The 21,654-nt window shown below is 41.8% G+C and overlaps 2 protein-coding genes across 5 annotated transcripts; both read right to left on the reverse strand.

The window, feature by feature from the left end:
* Positions 1–5,247: 5,247 nt before the first annotated feature.
* On the reverse strand, positions 5,248–16,751 carry faxcb (failed axon connections homolog, metaxin like GST domain containing b). 2 transcript variants are annotated; one of them, XM_088387689.1, is made up of 8 exons: positions 16,233–16,751; positions 16,052–16,136; positions 14,427–14,548; positions 12,222–12,357; positions 11,848–12,044; positions 8,306–8,523; positions 7,804–7,920; positions 5,248–7,683 (listed from the first exon to the last, which is right to left on the reverse strand). In XM_088387689.1, exons 2-8 carry the CDS (start codon positions 16,091–16,093, stop codon positions 7,361–7,363), a joined length of 1,155 nt encoding a protein of 384 aa, XP_088243815.1. In that variant the 5' UTR covers positions 16,094–16,136; positions 16,233–16,751; the 3' UTR covers positions 5,248–7,360. The 2 variants fall into 2 exon arrangements, with proteins under 2 accessions (XP_088243815.1, XP_088243814.1); XM_088387688.1 differs by lacking the exons at positions 16,052–16,136; positions 16,233–16,751 and having other exon boundaries at positions 14,427–15,109.
* A 712-nt stretch (positions 16,752–17,463) lies between these two features.
* coq3 (coenzyme Q3 methyltransferase) lies at positions 17,464–21,406 on the reverse strand. 3 transcript variants are annotated; one of them, XM_088387693.1, is made up of 6 exons: positions 21,128–21,406; positions 20,776–20,913; positions 19,989–20,091; positions 18,783–19,049; positions 18,358–18,419; positions 17,464–17,854 (listed from the first exon to the last, which is right to left on the reverse strand). In XM_088387693.1, the coding sequence occupies exons 1-6, from the start codon at positions 21,319–21,321 to the stop codon at positions 17,740–17,742; spliced, it is 879 nt and encodes a 292-aa protein (XP_088243819.1). In that variant the 5' UTR covers positions 21,322–21,406; the 3' UTR covers positions 17,464–17,739. The 3 variants fall into 3 exon arrangements, with proteins under 3 accessions (XP_088243819.1, XP_088243817.1, XP_088243818.1); XM_088387691.1 differs by having other exon boundaries at positions 18,358–18,517; positions 21,128–21,399; XM_088387692.1 differs by having other exon boundaries at positions 18,358–18,517; positions 19,992–20,091; positions 21,128–21,396.
* Positions 21,407–21,654: the final 248 nt, after the last annotated feature.

A 21,654-nucleotide genomic window follows, 5' to 3' on the forward strand; every position in this document is an offset into this window, starting at 1 on the left:
GCTGTAAACCACAATAACAGGCAACGTAATATCAGTATGTGATTTGTGAGTCAAAACTCAACATAATGTTGAAACAATTTCATTAAACTGCAGTGTAAAAATGTGCATAAAGATTGCAAACACTGCTGTGATTAATAAGTGGAAAGCAACGTTGTTTTCTTTTCAAACAAGCATAAAAAATTTGCTTTCTCTAGATGTAGAAGTAGAATGTTCTTCAACTACCAAAGAAAGCTGGGGCTAATAAGTGTATAGAACATAATCGTAACGGAAATTAGTTCATAGCTGTCAACTTCTTGATGAAGAAGCCATCAAAATCAAAGTGAATCATTTCGTGTAGAAGATTGTGTTTTGGAATTCAAACAGGCAATGCTTCAAAACGACAAATCCCCCCTGTGCAGTGCATGTTGATTGATTCGATCCATGAAAACCTAATAGATTTAGCCCTCTGCGAATTTGGCTCTCATTAACCTCGCAGCATTTTCGTCTGAGGATGCATTGGAACCATTTTATCCAGCACTCAAAGGCAATTCACTAGGTGATAAATCCTTTGGCTTATCTGGCTGCAGGTGACAGCACAGCAGAACACCGGACAGGCGAGGCCACAAACACACACATGCACACACACACGCGGACACACGCACACGCACGCACGCTGTCTGTATGTGCATATTCCACACTCTTTCTTGAAGGGGTTACCATTGTGACCTATGCCTGTAGGGGAAAAAAACGTGTGATCCAACCAGAACCAAAGACATGCTCCTCGACCCGAGTGATCATCCGCAACCGAAAAATCTTCCTCTCAGCCTTCTGCAAAGAGAAGAAAGAAGAAAGGGAAGAAGGAGAAGAAATCTGAATTCAATTACACAGTGGAAGCCCAGTCCTGCCCTCCGGGAATGATATCAGCACCATTTAAAAGTCTGATTACTCACAAAACCAATAACATTTTGACTCTTTGGTAATGGACCAGTAGATTAGAAAATTTAGATTACATTTAACTGCCTGTAGATTCTCATTAAAAAGCCACCAACTGGTTAGAAACAATAGGTAATTAAGAGTGTAATGAAGCACAGTAGCGTTAGCACACGGCGGCTGCATGCTATCCTTGTGGGACCCAGTCTTACTTTGCACTTATCCTGCAGCAAAGCTATAACACCTTCTCATTCGGGCAATATGACACATCTAATTAGATTAATGAATTTCGGCGGCGTCTCCTCGGGTTGACTGTGCTCCTTGAGGTGACAGTAAATCAACAGATTATATATTAGGGAGGCCTCCACGCTGGAGACAGGCCAGTGTAAGTTGCTCCCCCGACGGAGGCGCAGCGTTCGGATGGGACGCCACGGAACTTGTGTCAGCTTCACTCCTGTCAAAATCAAATAACTGCAAGCAAATATGTTGCAAAACTCCAGATTAAATTTAGCCGAGTGAGACGTATCAAATTAAACATGGCTGACTATTGCAGGGAGAGCACAGAGTGTGTTGACAAACACAATTGGCTTGTTCCTGTGAAGTGTTGCAACTGGCTGTCACTCTCATGACAACACATATAATGAAAATCAAACTAACAAGATTACACAAACGTGCTCGATAAGAGTTATACTGTGAGAGTGCTAATATTAAAGGTGTCTGAGGTTGTATAATCTTAAGGGAAAAAGATCACGGAACGTCGGATTTCGAACAGCCGTGACATCATGTCAGATGTCAGCCACTCGTTGTATATACAATATACTGCTTTTCATGTACCAATTGTGCCCTTAATACCATTTTCTGTAATAATATTATAACACACTTAAAGCTTGATTCTAACCTAGTCCTTTTAAGGCAAAGTCATGACCCCGTTCAAAACATTTACACAACTTTGTCTATTAAGAACCACGTGTTGTCCATGTTTTATAGTATAACACTGTCTCCTATAGGACAAACCCCTTACTGCAGGAGCTTTACCCTTGGAGCATGAAGCAAAAGTTATCACAGCATTCAAAAACCAAAATGTTCTTCTATTGGAACTGACTACCTGTAAATTACTTTTGCACTGAATATGTAGAAGCGCAGTAATATTGCTCCTTATGTATACACACTATTTGTGAATCACAAGGGGGAATATGTCTTGAAAACAGTCAAACACCTACAACTAGTGTTTGTGCTGGTAAACACTTGAATGTTTGAGCCCAATTCAAACAGAAGAGGAATGAGAAGAAAGAGAGAAGGCGAGCAGATGGCCTGCTGCAGATAGACTTGGTAAGTGCACGGGAGGAGTGCTCTCTGAAGGACGAGCCCTCGTATTGTTGTGGCAGCAAGGGCTGCTTCTGTCACACAGCGTAGCAGGGGTCCCCAAAGACTTGGGTCTTATGGTGTCAGTGTCCCCCCACTGCTACCCCCACCCCGCTAGGGCCCTCATCCACCAGCACTGGCCTATTGTCACTGCTGCTTTTTAATTTCTCAAATGCAATCAAGTGTGACACAACCTGTTTACCGAGCATGTCTGCCACAAGCAAGAGGAGAAAGAGGGAGTGAAAAAAAAACAGACACATAAGCCAGGATCTCTGCACAAAATAATCCCCCATAATGCCGGAGAGTTTAAAAAGGCTTTGCCAGCACACCACCGCCCCAAACTCCTTTTTCCACCTCCCTTGGCTCTTATGAAACAGAGGAGGGGGAGATTAAGGGAGGAAAAAAAGAATGGGGTAAATCAGAAGAAAGCTGCTATATTGCTCCCACAGTCTTGTTTGGAATATATAATTATTGTTTTTTAGAGCATAACAATTGGGGTATTTTGGCATAAGCAACTACTAGATAAGATCATGACGAAGGTGAGGGTGAAAAGTGTGGCTGGATATGAGCTGCAGTGTAAGAAAGGGGGTCGACACAAAATGACAGCTCTATAGTGAGGTCATCTTTTTCCGATTAAATATAACCTCATCACAATATTCAGACACTTTTGAGGCCTTGTGCCAAAAAGGAAACTCATTGCTATTTCAGGGAAAGGAGAGATTTTGGCAAGTACTGGCTCTTTAATACAGTATATGCAACTTGGTCATTTTCATGTCTGGTCTATAGATGGATAAAATGGATGGCTGAATGGATAATGGGTATTATAATAATGTGCAAGTGGTCGCAATTGTACCTGGTTATTGTAAATACGATATAAATGCACAAAACATGACAACATTAGAATTGTTGGACACACACACACACACAGCTGACACGCACTCCCTTTTTGCCGAAAAACCTCTTTTTCTGATATTGTTCATTCACAAACAACAGAAGGAAAATGTGCAAAACGTTTGGTGAAAATAATTCCAAATTAACTACCTTAATGCCAATATTTAACGTTTAGTTGCACAGTTCCGCTTCAATACTACTTCAAAGATAATATTAAAAATAATATAACACACTGCTCGAAGCTCAGCAAGCTCTGTTGAGTGTTAATTGCTTTTGGTCCCCCTAGTGGTCAGATGGCTTCAAGCAGGTGCTTCGTTTGCTTTTGCCTTGGCCCAGCCCTCATGCATGCAGGCACACATACACACAAACTCTTTTCAAAATTGAATAGGCCAGCCAAAGTAATCTGGAAGCTTAAAGCTGCAATTAGTTAAGAAAACAGCGCCACCTGTTGGTGTCTCACCCCTCTAAGCTCAGGCCATTATGAAGGACTGTGGAGAAACACCTGAGCCTGTAAATTAAATCATTGGCCAATGTCTCAGCCCCGTGTGTTTGTGTGTGTGTGTGTGTGTGTGTGCGTGCGTATGTGTGTGCGTGCGTATGTGTGTGTGGGTGTGTGTGTGTGTGGATGTCTGTGTGTCTATATGTGTGTGTGTGCGTCTTGTATTTGGCCCAAATTGTACGACCATGTGTGTTGTAGGGCCTCCATTTGTAAAGAGGCTTATTGAGCATATGTGTTGGTATTGTGAGTGTGTGTTGTGGTGTTCCTCCTGCGAGTCCCGGGGCGCACCTGGCAGCGATGTGCACATTCTGGCAAGCAAGCAGCTGGCCCCCGGGCTGGTGAGGGCGTTGCATGGGGATGGGGTTTGAAAAGGGTGCAGGGGTCTTCCACGGACCCCTTCCCACCAGACTTGCATAGTGGGAGGCAGATGGACAGGCCAAAGCCACAGCCAGAGGGGCCAAAAGGACCCAAGGGGCCAAGGGAGGTGTCTGACTGAGCTGAAAGACAAACACTGGGAAAAAAAAGAAAAATACAACAGAATAATAATATATGGCTGACATTTTGACCCCATGTTTAATCTCTCTCTCTCTCTCTCTCTCTCTCTCTCTCTCTCTCTCTCGAAGGTGAGCCAGGCCCCTCTCATTCATGCATCAGTGGTCATTTCATTTTTTCCTTCTTTTATTCCTCTTCATAAAGTCTGGCAGTAACAGTAAAAGGTGGTGCCCAAACCATCCCCATAAAGTGGGAATACAACGGCACAAAAGTCAGAAAAATAAATATTTTTACGCTGTATTGGTAAATATGTACTGTATAGTAGTAGCACTGTAGATGTTATCCACCAGCTCCAGTAGTTCAAAGAGTCACAGATGCTCGACTGTTTGTGTGTTGACTCTGTGTAATTTGTTTGCGCTAATTTGTTTTGCTCTACCGAGGGAGTTCCCCGGTTTAATTTAGCTTTGTTTACCTCTTTTTGTGGTTCGCTGATCTGTTCAGAGACAGAGACAGAGAGGAGGGTGGGCTCTTCAAAAAACCCAAATTAAAAAAAAGGAGCCGTGCAGATTGTTTTAAGCTCTGGCAGCCCCTTCAGGCCCAAAGGCCTCGCTCGCAGCTCGCACCTGCTCCGTCCCCGAGGAGCTCGCTACCTGATCCATGGCCCTCGCTTTCTCCTTGCGGGCTGCCTGCCCGAGCGCCTCCTCCTTTTCCTTTCCTTTTTTGCCTCCTTCTCACATCTTCTTCTGTCAGTCCAAGCCCTCTTCTCGCTGCACCCTCGACTCCTTAACTTCCTGTCCTCCTCCTCTGAAACTTCTTGCCACTCGTCTGGCCTCTTCTTGTTCCCACCACCTGCTACTTCTCACCCTTTTAACACTTTTCTTTTGTTTTCACCCAACTTTATTCTCACTGACGCCCGCCCACATTTTATTTTAGAGTTATATCACATTTTCTCTTTTTTTTAATGATGGCTAATTGTTTAACCACTTGACATATTTATGCCAGGTCCCCTCCAACCCATCTTGACAACTTAGCCTAACTTTACATATATTCTTCTTTAAAGTTATTTCTGTATGTTGCCTTACAAAAGAGAGGACTTTTAAAATTGTCAACGCCTTTTATTGAAATAAGTCAGTCGACCCATTTTCTCACTACACAGCCACAGTGTGATCCATCAGTCTGCTCTACATACATGATACACTTTTGCACACATACAATATTTACATTAAACCAACAGAGATGACACGGTTTGAGACGTTTATATGGCTTGGTAGAAAGCAGTCCAAATGAAGAAAGAGTTTGAAGGGGACAAACCACAGGACAACATGATGGAAGTTGTTTGCCTTTTTTCCTCTGTCCAACTCTTGAACTGGTTTGTATCGAAGGTGGCTTGTCACCATGCGCAAAAGCGTTACACCCCGGTTTTGAGTTACCCTCAGCCCAAATTCAGTTAGGCTACAAGCCAGGGTTAACATTAAATTAATCCTACAGCTGCATACAATGTAGATGAACTTCTGAGGTGCATACTGTCGCAGTCATCAGCATGCACCACTGTAAAAATGTTTTCACCATTTTAACCTAACAAGATTGTTTTAGTTCCTTTTGGAGGGTGAACGCAGTGCTAATGGGAGTTACATATGAAAGCAGTCCGTTATAAAAGAAGTACAATGAGTTAGGAATATGCTTGAGATGACTCTTCACAAATGGAAGAGGGCTGGAAAAAAAAAAAGGATTATCGGGCAATGAGCATCTTTGTCAGCACACCTCACAATCAGGAACCATGTGATTTCTCCTAACCAGTCTGGGGAGAATAACACATTAATAATAATATTGAGATATGATAAAGAATGACAATCAAATATATTATGAACTTAGTATGACTAAATCTTGCAATGTACATCAGTGATTGCAGGGTTTACATCCAATCATTTTCTTTTTAAAGTGCCCCGAACTGAGGATAAAAACTAAAGGGAAAAAACATGAACAAAGTGGTACGCTGACCCTTTGCGTTTGTCACAAATATTTGAAAGTAGCCTAAAAGTGACAGTCCTCTTACAGTTATTACCTCAGTTTTGCAAGTTAGTTTGGTATCCTGATTACTGTATCCAATGAAGACTTTCCAACAACTGGTCAGTTGATGACATTCACACATCCAGTAACATTCACAACCACACAGAGCAGATTTTAGTAACAAACAGCTCTCTGCACGAACTGTTTTATGAATTAAATGCATTATAATCTGTTTGTTCGGTCCAATTCAACTCAAGTGTCCTATTCTCCAAGCTCTCATATACATAAAAAATAAAATAGTGCAAAAAATAATTTCTCTTTCAAGGTTAATAAATAAAAGACTAACAAAAATATATATGAATTTGACACATAAGATCTTCTATAAAGAAAAATAAAGCGGCACTGGTGAACTAAAGCGCAAACTTTCAACCATGTTTGATTCAAGCACGGTGGCAGCTGCATTTAGTACTAGTATGAAAGTACTGTTTTGAGTAGGAAAATTGAATATGACTTTTTAAATGGTAGCAACAATGCTATTTTGCCTTCTTAATTAATGGCTAGGTGCTATTGCCATCTAGTGGTCATTTCTATTAACTACAACCACCCTTCTCAACCGCTTTGCAAATGACCAAAAGCTCCAAATGCAACACATGAAAGAAACAAACAAAAATAAAAAGCATGGAACAGGCACAAAGATGCTGATCAATTCATTTCCATTCAACCAGTCAGCAAAAAGTTCGGTCCTGTTTGAAATTTGACGTAGACATGCAAATACATGTGATATGTAGTCTTTCCATATGTAAAAGCCTACATGAACTAGAATGATAAAATGTTGGAATGAGATTAAGACAACTGGTAAAATGGATGCTGAACTTGCACAAACCCGAGCTGTTTACTTGTTGCTTATCTCCAACACCTTCTTCTGTATCGCAAGACCACACAAATAAGGCAGAGACAAAATGCCACCATGACAGTTGTGACATTTTGGGAAAGAACAAACTGGACGGTAAAATGCAAAATTAGTGGTTCAGTTTTGTTACTGTGCATCTCAATACTCACACTGTCCAAAATGGAAGCTGGAACATGTTGGGTATTCAAGAGAGTCTGAACAGTGATTCTGTTGTTCTGCGCTCAGCAGGCTGTGGTGACAGCTGTTCCACTCTCTAATCAGCCTCCTTCTGTCAGCCAGCCATCGCCACGTCAAACCTCCAAGTCGGGCATCGCTTCATCCTTGAGCTGGGTTTCATTGTCCGACCCCGTGCCCACATCCGAGTCAAAGAGCGAGTGGTCAGAGCCGGGCGTGTGTGCGTGCGTGTGTCCAGCCGAGTGGCTGCTGCCCTCGCTGTCGTCCAAAGTGTCAGTTCTGGAGAAGAGCCCGAAGTCCAGCAGACCAGTCGGCGACGGCGTGCAGCGGCTGCTCTCGCTGTCTCCATCGTAATAAATATCCTCTACCTCCACAAACCATTCAGGCCAGAACTTCCTTCGCATCCGTTCACAGAACATGGCTAGGTTGATCAGTTCCCCTATGACAACACATGAGTTCAGTTTGATCTTAAGTAGTACTAGTTCAAAACGCCGAAGAACAAAAGTACAGATTTTCTTTTCTTTTCTTATTTTTTAAAATAATATTACATTCCACAAACCTTTAATGAGTTGTTCTGGTCGCGTACCAGGCAGTGTCCACATGGCCTGAGCAAGATGTCCAAACACTGTGGCATCTAATGTGGATATCTTGGAGCCCATGAAGTACTTCTTATCACCTATATTTTGTACGGAAGAGACAACCCCATTTATTGTGTCTTCATGTGATTAATATGACCCCTTGTATAACCCCCTGCCCCCAACCCTACACCCATAACCCTTGAAAAGCATTTATTTCTTGTCTGGCACCGCCCTTGAAAATTTGCACAGCGGTGTGTGTCGAAATTGAACTCGGAATAAAAATAGGACCTCTGTATGGCTCTAATTTTAAAGGGAATCAGAGGAGTCGCTTAAATTGTCCGGAAAGCACCTTGTGTTCACTCCCACAATGGCACATACACCCCTTTCTACATGCGCTCCTATGCAAAAATACAGAAAGAAAGAAACCTTCTCTACACTTTCCACTAGATTTGGCCCAGAATGTTTAAACTTGTCATCTCCTACCCAGCAGGGTGGCCAGTGTCCTCATGTCCTTCTCCATCAAGGCATAGACTTCCTCCTTGGAGAAGCGACCGATGCCGTGGCCGTACATCTCTCTGCGTACCATGCTGCCGTTCAGGCGGCTCAGCAGCCATTTTAGTGTGTCACTAAGAGGCCCACTCATTGCCAGAAGCTTCTGGGTTTCCTCCAAGTTGTCCACCCACTGACAGTAGGCGATCGTCCTGAAAAACACAACATACACAGTGAAACAAATCCATGCAGCATTTGCCACATTTTATAGATAAACTGATTTTTGACCTGTTCACGGTGGTGCCATAAATCAAATGATTTCTGAAATTAACTGGATTCACTTTTTCATATACTGAGAATCTCAGGCACCTCACTGGCGCTCTCTAGTGGAGATGCATCCAAACACCCTAGTTCCATCCTTAGAGACGATATGAGCCCTTTATTAATACAGCATGTGGCTATGTGCTGCATTGTATTCAAAGATTCAACCTTTGCACCTTGTTAACAACACAGCTTTGTATCTGGGAACCACTCTTGACCTAATCAACAAAAGAGCACTAGTTCCTCTGCCCATCAGCTCCGAGTTTGGTTACCTTGTTCAGCTTCATAGCATATAAATAATGGGAAATATTGGTCATGATGAAACACTGCAGTACAACTACAATAATCAACAGTGCTAAACAATATTATAGCTTTAGCTCAACCTCATCAATCCGAGAACAGAGAAGCGCTGGTCAATTTTACCATCGGTCCAACTTGCTGCTTTGCATGCTGACAGGGATGCTCTAAGTTGAAGGGGAGACTTCTAGACTGACAGAAGCAATTGAAAATATTATTTTCAATGCAGGGGTCCAAGTGAGTGTTTTATTTATTTTTCAAAGGGACTCAAAATCCCTGTCAGTGCTCCTGCGTGCAGACACTAACAAGATTAAGTCTCTATAAACATACACACCTATACTTCCTCACACAGTCTTTGGATAAAGAGATTAGAGACTGACCTTTTAGTTCAGTCCAACTGGGAGGAGAGACGTTTAGTACAATGGCATCATTCTATAGGTAGTCAGGATAGTCAGGATAAGACTATAACGAAACGTCTGGTCTTCTGCTTGCTTGATGGAAATTGGATAAAAGCATCTGGCTTGTTTTACAGTTAGGCCTGATGACTAGAGGGGCCACACACCACTTCCTGTTTATCATCTTCGTCCCTGAGTGTATATGCTGCTCTTTCTTTGCAGATTTGAAAAAGCCAATGAGTGCAAGTTATGTGACCAAAATATATATATATATATATATATATATATATATATATATATATATATATATATATGAAAAAAAAGGATTTACCTAAAGGGGCAGTGAGGGTTGTTTTTCTACTCACTTATGTAATTCATTAGTCCGCTACAAAGGCTGAATCAGTCTGAGTTGAATGTGCACCCAAACTGTTCCCCTTCAAAGAGATGAGTGAGTGTTTTGGAGAAGTAAGACTCAGCCTAAGAGGTTAAATAACGTTTGTATAATCCTATTTCCAAAACACACATACATTTTCAGCAATGTTCAGAGTCCCATTAAGACTGATAGAAATATTTGCAAATCTGGGGGGAATTAAAATAAATAGAAAACTTGGAAATTGCTTGTTTCTTTTAAAAAAAACTTTTTGCAGAAGGACCTTGGTCACAATGACCAAAATGAATAAACATTCAGTTGGTGTTATTTCCTGCACTTTTCAAATGCTTTATCCCATGCATAGTGCACACTGAGTTTTATTTAAGGACTATGCAGAACACATCCCTGCCCAGCATGCACTATTCATCTGTTTTCTGTAGCACATCGGTACAACGATCCCAGTCATGTACAGCCTGGTTTGTCACTGAGTGAGAACTGAACCAAGTGTGGAAGCCAGGCAAGTGACCCATTACATCATCACTGTCATTTCCAAAATCAAACATGCTACAGCAGAGTGTTTTCGGCCCTTCTGATGCATTTGATCCATCAGGCCACATTCAGTCAATACTCGGCTAAAAATACAATATTATATCTATTGTCAGGGATTTTAATTTGTTTAAATAATCAGGAAATAAATCAAACAATAGGAGAGGACTACATTGAATATGGATATTTACGATCTTGTGTTAGTGATGATAAAAGAACTTCTTTAAGTACCATTGACATGTTATAGACATTAAAGATGATCCTTTATCAAACACAAATTTAATTAAGTCTGAATGTGCAAAGCAAATATGGCAATTCAATGATCCTTATGAACATAAAACGTGTCCTTGACCAGAAATATAAAAACAGAACGCAATGGGGGTGCAATTAAATTATTGTTCAAAATATTTCAGCCATACTTCATAGCGTGTATCTTGTAACAAAAACAGCAGCATGCCACAGCACTGCTCTTCCCTGACATCAATAATTCATTCAGGAGGTGAGCATGGAAGTCTAAACATGGAAAAGGGTGGACAGAAGAAGCAAGGAATCATAAAATGAGTGAGAGGCATCAAGCAATGACCTCTGTGGATGGGGGGTCACTTTTTGAACATTACTGTACACAACATACATTAGGTACAGTCCAGAGATTATGTCAGGATGTCGTGAGGCAAAATACTGAGAGGTATGTGTGTGTGTGTGTGTGTGTGTGTGTGTGTGTGTGCGTGTGCATGTGTGTGTGTGTGTGTGTGTGTGTGTGTGTGTGTGTGTGTGTGTGTGTGTGTGTGTGTGTGTGTGTGTGTGTGTGTGTGTGTGTGTCAGTGGAGCATCTAAGTAATGGAAAAACACTCAAGGCTTCAGTGTGGAAAGTGAATTCTGATAAATGGAGTCCTTCTCGCTCAGTCAAGGTGGAGTGACTCACCATTAGAATGCTATTGTTCATCTGATTGTGTTTCCTCCATCTTATTACTGTTTTGTCTTTCATATATTTGCGTAAAGGTAGTTGTAAACAGTTTGAAAGTAACCATGATGCAAAACTGCTGCCCCAAAAGACCAATAATGAGTGCTTGACAGAAATCAGCTACAGCATTAGGTATGTATATCCACACAATGTAAGAGATTCCAAAACGGGCCAAAGTTTCCATACTTTAAAGAGGAAGTCAACCCCGAAAAAATCTTTACAATAATATGTATGTGCCCCCATAGTCTTAACACGGCATTTTGATTATTGTAGTGTGTGTGGAATATGAGTTAAGTGGCAAAATTTTGCCACTTGATGTCGACTGACAATGACATCACAGTTGTACGTCTCAGATCACAAGCAATCACGGCTCAGCTTCAGAAAACTGGTGAGCCGTGATTGCTTGTGACCTGAGACCTGGCAACCGTGATGTCATTGTCAGTCAACAGCAAGTGGCAAAATGGCTGCTTCTTGAGATGAATAAATACAGGTGGATTTTCCCTGTTTAATAAATCAATGTGTATGTGCATGGAACTGTAGGTGTAACTTCTCTTCAAATGTTCTTTCATGTTATGAATTTATGATTGGTGATTAATGTGACAACACAGTCATCTCCAAAGCTGCAAAACTACATGGAAAACCTTACCAGTATAGATGTTCTTCAACCATTTTGGTGACTGCTCGAGACACAGCTCTCTCCTCCGGCGTGAGGTTGTGGTTGAGGTTGACCCCCAGTTTCTCTTCCAAGAAGTCAACGATAAACTCGGACCCTGAGACCTGCTCATAGTTGTACTCCAGCCAAGGCATCTTGCCCTGTGCTGACAGTTTCCCATCAAAATAGTTCTGGGGAGACAAATACCAGCGTGTCAGAGGCCATCTATCGTTTCTTTTTTTTTTTTTTTTTTTTTTTTGCGCTTATCTTCAACAATCTATATAGTCAATAGAATTGTTTACAAACAGGAAAGAGTCATTCTGTTTTACAGTCTAATTGTTTTAGGAGCAAAAAGCACAGACGGTTACCTGATAGGGCAGGTCCACCATTCTCAGATAAGTCTCTATTTTGAGGCAGAAAGGTGAGAGGCTGGGAACACCATTCTTTGGTCTGGAGAACTGATGGAGGATGATGGCGTCTTTAGAGTCCAACTCCTGCTCCTTCCTGCACACACAGTGAGAATTTGGTAGTCAAATGAAGCTCGTCTAATTCTCTTTGTCGTTCCATAATATTGTCCGTCAGTGAGTAAAATCAAACCAAATCAGTTTAATCTGTAAACCGATCAATACTTGACTGAGTCATCGCACAGTTTTCAAGAATGGCTGGACATTTCCCGTCTCGCTCAAGTAATGCAGTCATACACTGAGCACAAATAATGTACTCACGTTTGAGAGTGTTTGGAGGCTGTTCAGTCACTGTCATAATTTGGGGGTTTATTAGCATTGGTGATTTTTTTAATCACTTTACGGTCACCTTTGTTGCTAATTATCATGGAATCAAATGCCAACCAACAAAATCTAGACAATTTAGATTCATCCACTAATCCATTTTAGATACAGTCTATTCTTATTAGGGATGCGGGGCCTATCCAAGATGACTTGGGTTTGGCGGGACGACACCCTGGACTTGTCTTCAGTTGGGCACAGATAGAGACAGACAAGCACTCACACTCACATTATTATTTTGGGGGTAATGAACCCACTCCGCAAGGAAGTCAGGCAACTCTTCTATTGACTCACTTGCAATACAACTGATTTCATATTTTTGCATCTAAAAGTGCACTAAAGACTCCTGTACTAAAATCAAGTCCCCAAAATTTCACAAAGTGTGATACAATGCAGCCCCAGAAAATAATCATAAACACATTGTCAATCAAAAGGGACCTAACAAATGTAATTTAGTAGGTTTCATTTATATGGCATTTTTCTCAGAATAGACTCATAACGTGCTTCAAGAGTTACAATACAGTACAGTCATACATATTGCTGACATAGGGTGGAATCTCCAGAAGAATCACTTTTCACTGAACCATAAAATGGTTTGTTGATGAGTCATTAATATTGCATAGATAGAAATATTGACTGTCTACATATCACTCCACAGTTTGTGTTCCAACATGAGTTCCTTAAAGGGTTATAACATTGTGTTATCATATTATAGTAATTGTGAGCGATGTTGTATGTTTGTTTTGTTTTAAACAGCTTGTTGTAAAGTGAGATGAGTTCACTGGCATATTTCAAATGTTTGCTCATAGTCAAAGCGCAAAGCAAACAAAAATTGACTGAATGAAGGCATGTATACAAAAAAAGAAACCTCGGAAATTCATTCTAATTCTGGCCCAAAAATCAAACTGCTTAAGACCCAAAAAGGATTGGCTGGCTCTGATATTATTGGTTGGTTGCTGACAAGAAAATGAACGTAAATTCACTTCTCGCGCTGAGTCGGCTGCCTTTGTGTCTCTGTCCACTGCCCTGTGGTGCTGAAACAGTTCCTCGACCAGTCACACAAACCTCAAACATTGCAGGGTTTATGTTAACAGATCTACGACGTGTCATCTTCCGTGCCCTCCAGATCAGCTACATTACATTAAAAAACAACAAGAAAAACAGCAAGAACAACAACAACTGCATTACGCCAACATGACATCACATGTCCCAAACAGATGATGCTGGTAGGTTGGCTTCAGCCTCAGTGGGCTGCACGTGATTCTGCGGCAGTTCTTGTGCACGGAATGCAAGGTTAAGATTATTACGGTGGAAGTGGAACCCGAGACACTGTTTACACCGGATGCATTTACTCCTCTGGACTAGTCTAGCCCAAAATAATCCCATAATTGCCAGCCTAGCACTCTCCATTAATCTGTGGTATGCCAAGGACTGATCACATCTCATTACACATCTAAAGGGATAGGAGATACTGAACAGTGTATGTGAAGAGTAGCAACAGCGGGGGGGTTCATTAAAGGTCGGCCCGAGGAGGGCTTCGTTTTAGTCACGCTCAGGTGGCGAATGGGCGGGCACGGGAGATGGCACATGAGCGGACGCGTGACTTATATGTTATTTAAATAAATATATTTCCCTAACTCGTGCCCTTGGAAAGAGGAAGCAGACAGGGAATCCCCAGTGAGTAACAAACAGAAAGCAACGCTTGTGATACGGAAATGGTCAGATTGAATAAGTTTCACAAGAGCACTGATGTCTTGGTGGTCAGGAAAGCAAAGCGATCGAGAATACCTGATGGCGAGCAGCTCGTGCAGGAGGTAGGCTGCAGCAGCCAGGAGGGCCCCCCCGGTGATGTAAAGGGTCTTCTTCCACCAGGAGTCGGAGCCCAGAGCTGTCATAATGCCACCGTAGTCCTGCAAAGGGAAGGCGATGATATATCCATACAACGACTGCGGCTGCTCGGACACACACAGCCCGAGGGGGAGGCTGTGATTCCGCCCGAGATCCACCACACACGGCCGGGAAGAGGCGAAGCCAGCAGCCCAGTACATCCTCCCTCCGTCGGTCACAACCGGCCCTCTTCCTCGGCGCCTCGCTCCCCGCTAGGCTTCATGTACAAAGCCGGTCTACGGCATGATAGCGAGTATGTGTTGGAGGGCTCATATAGTTCCGCAAAACTACCAGGAGTAAATACTTCGGTTTCCCTTCTTCTTGATTCTCATCGCCCCCTGAGTTCACTTTCCATTGAAGCGTCTGTCATCAGCAAGTTAAGGAGAAGCTTGACAGATCAACTTCCGGTACCGTTTTTCCAAAATAATTTTTAGTTGCAGTTCATCATGTATTGACTTCTTGAGAGAAAGTCTAACGCTGGTTATCTTCTAATTCTCGCACGAACAAGAATAAAACGATAAAATCCAAATCATTTATGTAATTTTCTGCAGCATACTTGAGAATCTCTTACAGATTTGTAATGGCCTAAGGAGCTCAAATGAACATATTTGAGATGGACACCACCATACATTCTAGATTAAATGAATCTCAAGACGTATGACAAAAAAAAAGTCATTTTAAATACGGACATGAGGTGCAAGCGCTCAATGTATGCAATTGTTTTTTTCTCACAAAAAATTAACTCACTCAAACTTTGACATTATTCAGGTATTATTCAGGTACTATGTTTGTCCGGCAATTCATACAAAGTATAGACTTTCCTCAAATAAATGTCTACTTTGTAACAATACTTTATCCACAATAGCATGTGCAGGGTGAATCGGGTCATCTATAACTTGCTCCTGCAAGTCTTACAAATGCCCCATCTTAACAATTGTCCCTAGGCTTCATTGCTTTTATTTTGGCATACTACGATTGAGATCCGGTCGCAGTGTAGCAAATAGCGTCAACTTAACACCACCGGTCTATTGTTTGGTAACGTGGAGGAGCCACCCCACCCTAACAAGCCTGTTCATCCCAATGAGACCAGTGGCCCACCAGATCAACTCAAACCGGCAGCGCGGATGGTTTTGCCTTATTGTGTTGTATGGGCTGTTAAAAGTAGTACATTTTACCAGTGCTAAATAAAATTGTAATTCTAACTGAAGACAAATATTTGAGAAACTGTACATCTAAAATTCATCTTTCATAATTGTTTACTTTTGATTAAAATTATTGTGGTCTATAGTTTGCAATACTTTAAATGTGTGCATTACATGTGATTACTTTATATTTTAACCACTGGCTATACTTTTATTTACTAACTACGGGAGACATGGATGTTGCTACAAATTCCCTTAAAGCTCGATCTTATGTAATCAGTGAGACAAAGAAACTTCATTGCAGAATGCAATCATTTAACTTCTGCTGGGTGACATATTTTAAGCAGTAAAAAGTCTTATCAAAAAATGTAGTATTGCACTCACTCGGAAGTAGAAGAGGTAATTCATGTTGAAGCCGCCGACCATCGCGCGTTGTGGGAGAACGTTGGCCGGGCATGCCTACAGATGGCTGCGAACAACTTGCTCAAATAAGATTTCGCCCAGATCCTTCCAACATCGTGGAGGCGGTCAACAGGTGGTGACCTGTCTAAGTCAATAAGATCACCTTTTGGGAGAGCAGCGGGGTGATCTTCGTCGGTGTCCCATGAGTGCCACAACTTACAGGCGCGCACCCGCGGCTTTAGTGCGCGCGCAAGGGAAAATAATGAGCTGTCCAAACTTTTTTTTTGTTGTTGACAGAAATAATTTAGGGCGATAAAGGCTACTTCAAAATTCATCTTTCATTTACTGAACACACCAGAAAAGAAGAGCAAGGTGTGGCAAATTGGCAACTGATAGTTTAAAATGTCATGATTATTAGTGTGATTTCAAACTTTCTTCTTAAATTGATTTATTTTCATCATGAACAAAAACAAATTCCAAACGCTCATGTATGGTGAAAACAGTTGTGCTCTGTATTTAAAGCGCACATTTTAGAGTGAGCCTTTTATTTTGAGCAGGTATGTGAGGTGGATGGATTATTTTGGCAAAGGAGAAGTGCTCCTGTGAATAATATTGGAGTCGAATATGACTTTTGTGCAAATAAAAAGCCTTAACTACTTCAGTATTTATTAAATGCAAGGTTGCATGGCGTGGGTAGCTAGAGTTTAAAAAAAAAAATAGGTGAAGACCTAGTTAAATTTCAGTAAAAACTGTGCTGAGTAGAGAAACTGTTGTTGGCAAGCACAGCGATGAGACCTTGCAAGGGATTTTGATCCTCATTACAGAAACTCTTTAAATCCTTCAAGTTTCTTGGCTGCAGTTTGGAAATCCCAAGTTTCTGATCACTTCATAGATTTTCCTTTATTCTGACATCAAAAGAGAGATGCTTGTGCCATAACCTCAACATTCTTTTTTTGTGCGCCACTACTTTTTTTCCCCTGGATGTAGGTTTTGGGTGGTTGTCATGCTGAAAGATGCATCCATGCCTTGAATTTGATTTTCTTTCTGCATTTTTGACTGATAGTCTGTTAACTACCATAATCCATAACTAACTACAAAATTTGGAGATTCAGAACAGCTTATTTAAACGTGAGCAAACCAATTCAGTAAGGGATGAAATAATAATTTCCCTATTGTATGAGGTTGGATTCCAACAAAATACATTTAGAGCAATTGAAAACAGCTCTCACATCACATCTACTCAGACATCAGACAAAACGTGACTCATTCTATGCCATTGCCTTAAGTCCTATTACATAATAGTGGCACGTGAAATGATTTCCAGCCTCACAAACATGTGACTACCCCCTTTTCTTGCTTCCACGCTAAAATTACTCACGCTTGTGGCGGAAAACTCACAAAAAACCTATTTAGTGTTAGCATTCTCGACACAAATAACATGTTTGGCTCATGCTCAGAATATTCAGTGACTCGACGAGCTATGACCATTCAAACACATGAAATGTGGAGCTGTAGCTTTGCTTCAGATGAACTCATAACTGTCTGCTGCTTAGATGTGCAAATCAGCAACTAGCTCAAAATATCTTGACCAATGTCTAGATCCAGTGGCTTAGCTGTGTGATGCTGTGGAGTTCTCCGGTTTGCCCATTTTGGGGTCTGAGTGAGGCTCCTCAGCCAATTTGACAGCGTGCAGAGCATAATTGATGGCAGTGCTGTTGATCCAGCTCCAGCCTCCTGATGCTGGATTGTACATCATACCTTGGACCGACTGCACCGAGAAACCATCTGATGGAGGAGGAAGTAAGATGAGGGTCAAAGAAGGAAACGAGAAGACAGCTACATGCTGTAAATATGCACGGCTAAATTATGAAAAAGTTGTGCACACTCAATGTTATACAAATGTTCAAATCAACCAAGATTTTGGAGAAATTAAAATTGGCATCTATTATGCTATATTCCACATACAAAACATTAAACAGAACACCGTGTTTTGACTAGTTAGGCTGCGCAGAAAGTATTTTTAAAAAGAACATTTTTGGACTGACTTCCAATTTAACATGCACAATTAAATATTTTTAAAAAATGATGAGAGAGGCAAGGCTCATTTTCACATTAGGTACATCATCACTCATCATAATCACTGTGGTTAACTTGTTTTGAACACAATAACAGTTAGGGATATTAAAATTGTAATAAAATTAGGATGGAGGAAATATTTCTTCACAGCACTGTTAGGTAAATGCGGGGGCTATGGTTACGCACTTCTGATGCTCCCTCTGGTAACTTACTGGACTCTAGACGGCGCTCCAGATCTACTGGGCTGATGAACTTTTCCCAGTCGTGCGTCCCCCTGGGAACGATACGCATCAGCTGCTCGGCCGCCACAATAGCCAAGGCATATGACAGGTTGGTTTTATTAATGGTGGTGATGAAGAGTGAGCCACCTGGCTGTATAGGGACAAGATCAGAGGTGGGAAGTGCAGATCGAGACAGATAATCATACAGATAACTACATACATGTAGAAACAATGAAGGAATAATCAAAAGGGAGATTTTGAGTTTGCTTTTGAGACTTGCCAACTGCAATTTGAAAAACAAACTAATATATTCCCATTGAGGCACAGCAGAGGGTACCTTAATAATGTCACCATATGTGCCTCAGGGATGCAGAGCAGTAACTGACTTGAGGGAGCAGCTGGAAGCAAGCGCACACCTTCAGCACGTGGCTGCAGCAGATTGCAAATGTTTCCAGGTCAGCCAGATGTTCCACGACCTCGGACGCTACGATGGCATCAAACAGGACGTCTCCGCGGTCCATCTCTCCTCCCGCCGCATCTGCCGACAGATCCTCCAGGGTGCACGCCCGATAGCCAACCCGCTCGCCAAGATCGGGGTCATACGACAAATGCAGCTGTGCCGTGCCAATGCTATCCTCCACTGGGTCGATACCTAACACGCTGGCTCCCAGGCGACCAAGAGGCTGGGGGAGGAATGGAGGAGGTGGAGTGGTACAAAGGAGAGATGTATTATTATTATCATTGCATATGGAAATAAAAAAATAAAATAAGAAATTTGCAAAGACACACACTCGATCATACATACTACTCAGGGCTTTCTACAACCACATCAGCTTTGTGTTAAATTTAAACAAGCCCAGACATCACATCGACTAAGAAAATTTAGGAGTAGATTGAGACAAGATAATCATTGTTTCAGTATTCTTACTTTTGATGTCATTTTTGTTTGGCGGAATGTGTGCCTTGGCTCAAAAAACGCTGGGAAACATTGGTCAGGAGTGATTAGATTGCAATTTAGTGCCCCCTAACGGATTTAGGCTAAAAATGCAGCCTGGCGTGAACTTCTTAGCCCAAAGCAAGTGTCTACGACCTAAACTTGATCTTTTGTGATGGGAAGGCTTCCATTGACAAAAACATACAGAGACACTTTCCCAGTTGCATTTGCCACTGACAGACTTTGTGACTTGCTCCCGTGTCGGCATTTAAATGACAGTCTGTGTGAGCCGCATAAATACGGGACCTGATTTTGTCTTTGCGGATCACACTGTGCAGCTAGTACAGCCTCAGCGTGAGTGAAAGCTGAGACAGGCGCTCCGTCTCTACTGAACAGCGATCAACACTAACAAACACATAAACAAATGTAAACGACCGACTGTCCACTCCACCAAACTGACACCAGTCATGTCAACAGAAGCCACAAATTAGACAGACGGTTCAATGCTTATTGTTTATCGTTATATGTCAGGAGGAGCAGTGGGTACTGAAAGCACATTCTCACACTGCGACAGACCTTTGTTTTGTCGGACCAGGCAATCTGACATACAAGAAAGTCATTTGAACAATTGCGGAAAATTGTGTTGAAGGGACCAGCTCAGCACGCATACACATATATAAAACACCACTACCTCAGTGAGCAGGCCGCCTCCACAGCCGACATCCAGAACTCTTAGTCCGGCAAGTGGTTTTCCAGGATGATGTGCTTTGTGCACATTCAGCAGATTATCTCTGATCAGGAAAATAAGTAAAAAATAATGAATGTTATAAGCAAAAACAACAGAAGACTGCAATCTGAAATGGGAAGAATAATCCATTGATTGGTACGCATTCGGTCGATGGAGTGCAAGGGATGATTCCAAAAGTGAATTCGATCCTTACAGAGGAAAGCACTACAGCAGCATTAACAACATCACAGTAAGAATGGCAGAAGGTGACAACCCTGCAGCAATAGTAAAAATGATGCTGCATCTCATTCAGACATGTCCTCGGGGCAGAAATGCATCAAGCAAATCAGCCGCACTCAAAAGACGGCCACTAGATCTGTCAGACTGTCACTATGCCGAAACATCAACGGCACCAAAGACACCATAGTGGGGGTAGAGGAGGAGAGTTGCAATGGCCTCTGCACAGGATGGCTCAAGTCGTGATTATCATGCTCGGCCCCAGCAGCAGATCTTATCAATCAAATCATAAATAAAATATGCAGTGCCAGGGAGGCTGAAATGCTATTGGCTGCAAATGTGCACATGTGTGGAGGAATCCTGTCATCTTCAATGTGTCTACTTGGCTCTATTATACCACAAGAACAGAGTTTAGAGTATTTCAGATATTTAAAAGACTACTTGGTTGAGCTGTTGGAAGCAGTGCAATTTCAAATAGATTTATTGCAATACATAATCTGTACAAACGCACCTTATGAAAGGCACTCTCAGGTCATTCATGGAGTGAAGGGCTCTGAACTCGCCATTTTCATCCCACCACTTGCTGGCCAGTGATCGAAACCTTTTCAGCTCATCAGGGTCCACTGTGGTTTGATGGGATGTTTTTGTACTTTGCAGGGGAAAACCACAGATGTCACAAATAGGGTTGATCATGACAGCATAAAGTTCTCATATATCAGTATACAATTGTAATTTAGCTTAAAGGTAAAACAAGAGAAACATAAAACATGCAACAACTACCATTGCCAGTTGGATCAATCGTGTTTAATGTTTGTTAATATAGATTCTTTGGCATGCAATGCTACACAACTCCTGCACAGTACCTGAGTTGACGGTGCACGGCAATCTGTTTTGTCCGCTCCGCAACATTCATCTGGAGCCGCGGTGTCCGCTGTTGACACGCCACAGCCCAACCAGATCGGTGCCGACCCATATGTCTCTGGCTAACACCGCATAAGGGCACTGCGTTGCAGCAACACAACCTAACCACGGTACGGCCGAACTTGTTTGCAAGCATGTTAAATGACAGACAGTTCTTGACATTCGAGGCTGACAGGTACTTAAATGATAACTGTTCGGATAGAAACAGCAAACAGTAGACAAAGGTTCCCGACTTGCATTATTTGTGCTGACACCTGTATTTTTTAGTTTTTGTGACGACTGAGTTGCTCTAAAAAGTTCATTTCCTTGCAAATGATTACTGGCAATAGTACTTTAAAAATCAAAACTATAATTGTTTTTTTTTTAATGCTGTATGATCAATATCCACATATTGATCATACAGCATTAAAAAAATCAATTATAGTTTTGATTTTTAAAGTACTATTGCCAGTTTTAAGGTTCCCCTTTC

The sequence above is a fragment of the Syngnathus floridae genome, chromosome 10 (assembly GCF_059516105.1).
Source record: "Syngnathus floridae isolate MCC-2025c chromosome 10, RoL_Sflo_1.0, whole genome shotgun sequence".
In the NCBI taxonomy this organism is placed as follows: Eukaryota; Metazoa; Chordata; class Actinopteri; order Syngnathiformes; family Syngnathidae; genus Syngnathus; species Syngnathus floridae.

What these genes read in the sequence shown, in the direction of transcription:
- coq3 (XM_088387691.1), bottom strand. Translation starts at nt 21,321, where the DNA reads ATGCTTGCAAACAAGTTCGGCCGTACCGTGGTTAGGTTGTGTTGCTGC. An exon ending in CTGAGAGTGCCTTTCATAAG is followed by an intron (nt 20,092 to 20,775) that starts GTGCGTTTGTAC and finishes TTTCCTGATCAG; the next exon opens with AGATAATCTGCTGAATGTGC. An exon ending in GCGGCCTGCTCACTGAGGTA is followed by an intron (nt 19,050 to 19,988) that starts GTGGTGTTTTAT and finishes TTCCTCCCCCAG; the next exon opens with CCTCTTGGTCGCCTGGGAGC.
- faxcb (XM_088387688.1), bottom strand. Translation starts at nt 14,686, where the DNA reads ATGTACTGGGCTGCTGGCTTCGCCTCTTCCCGGCCGTGTGTGGTGGAT. An exon ending in GTTGAAGAACATCTATACTG is followed by an intron (nt 8,524 to 11,847) that starts GTAAGGTTTTCC and finishes TGTGTTTTTCAG; the next exon opens with GACGATCGCCTACTGTCAGT. An exon ending in ACCAGAACAACTCATTAAAG is followed by an intron (nt 7,684 to 7,803) that starts GTTTGTGGAATG and finishes GTGTTGTCATAG; the next exon opens with GGGAACTGATCAACCTAGCC.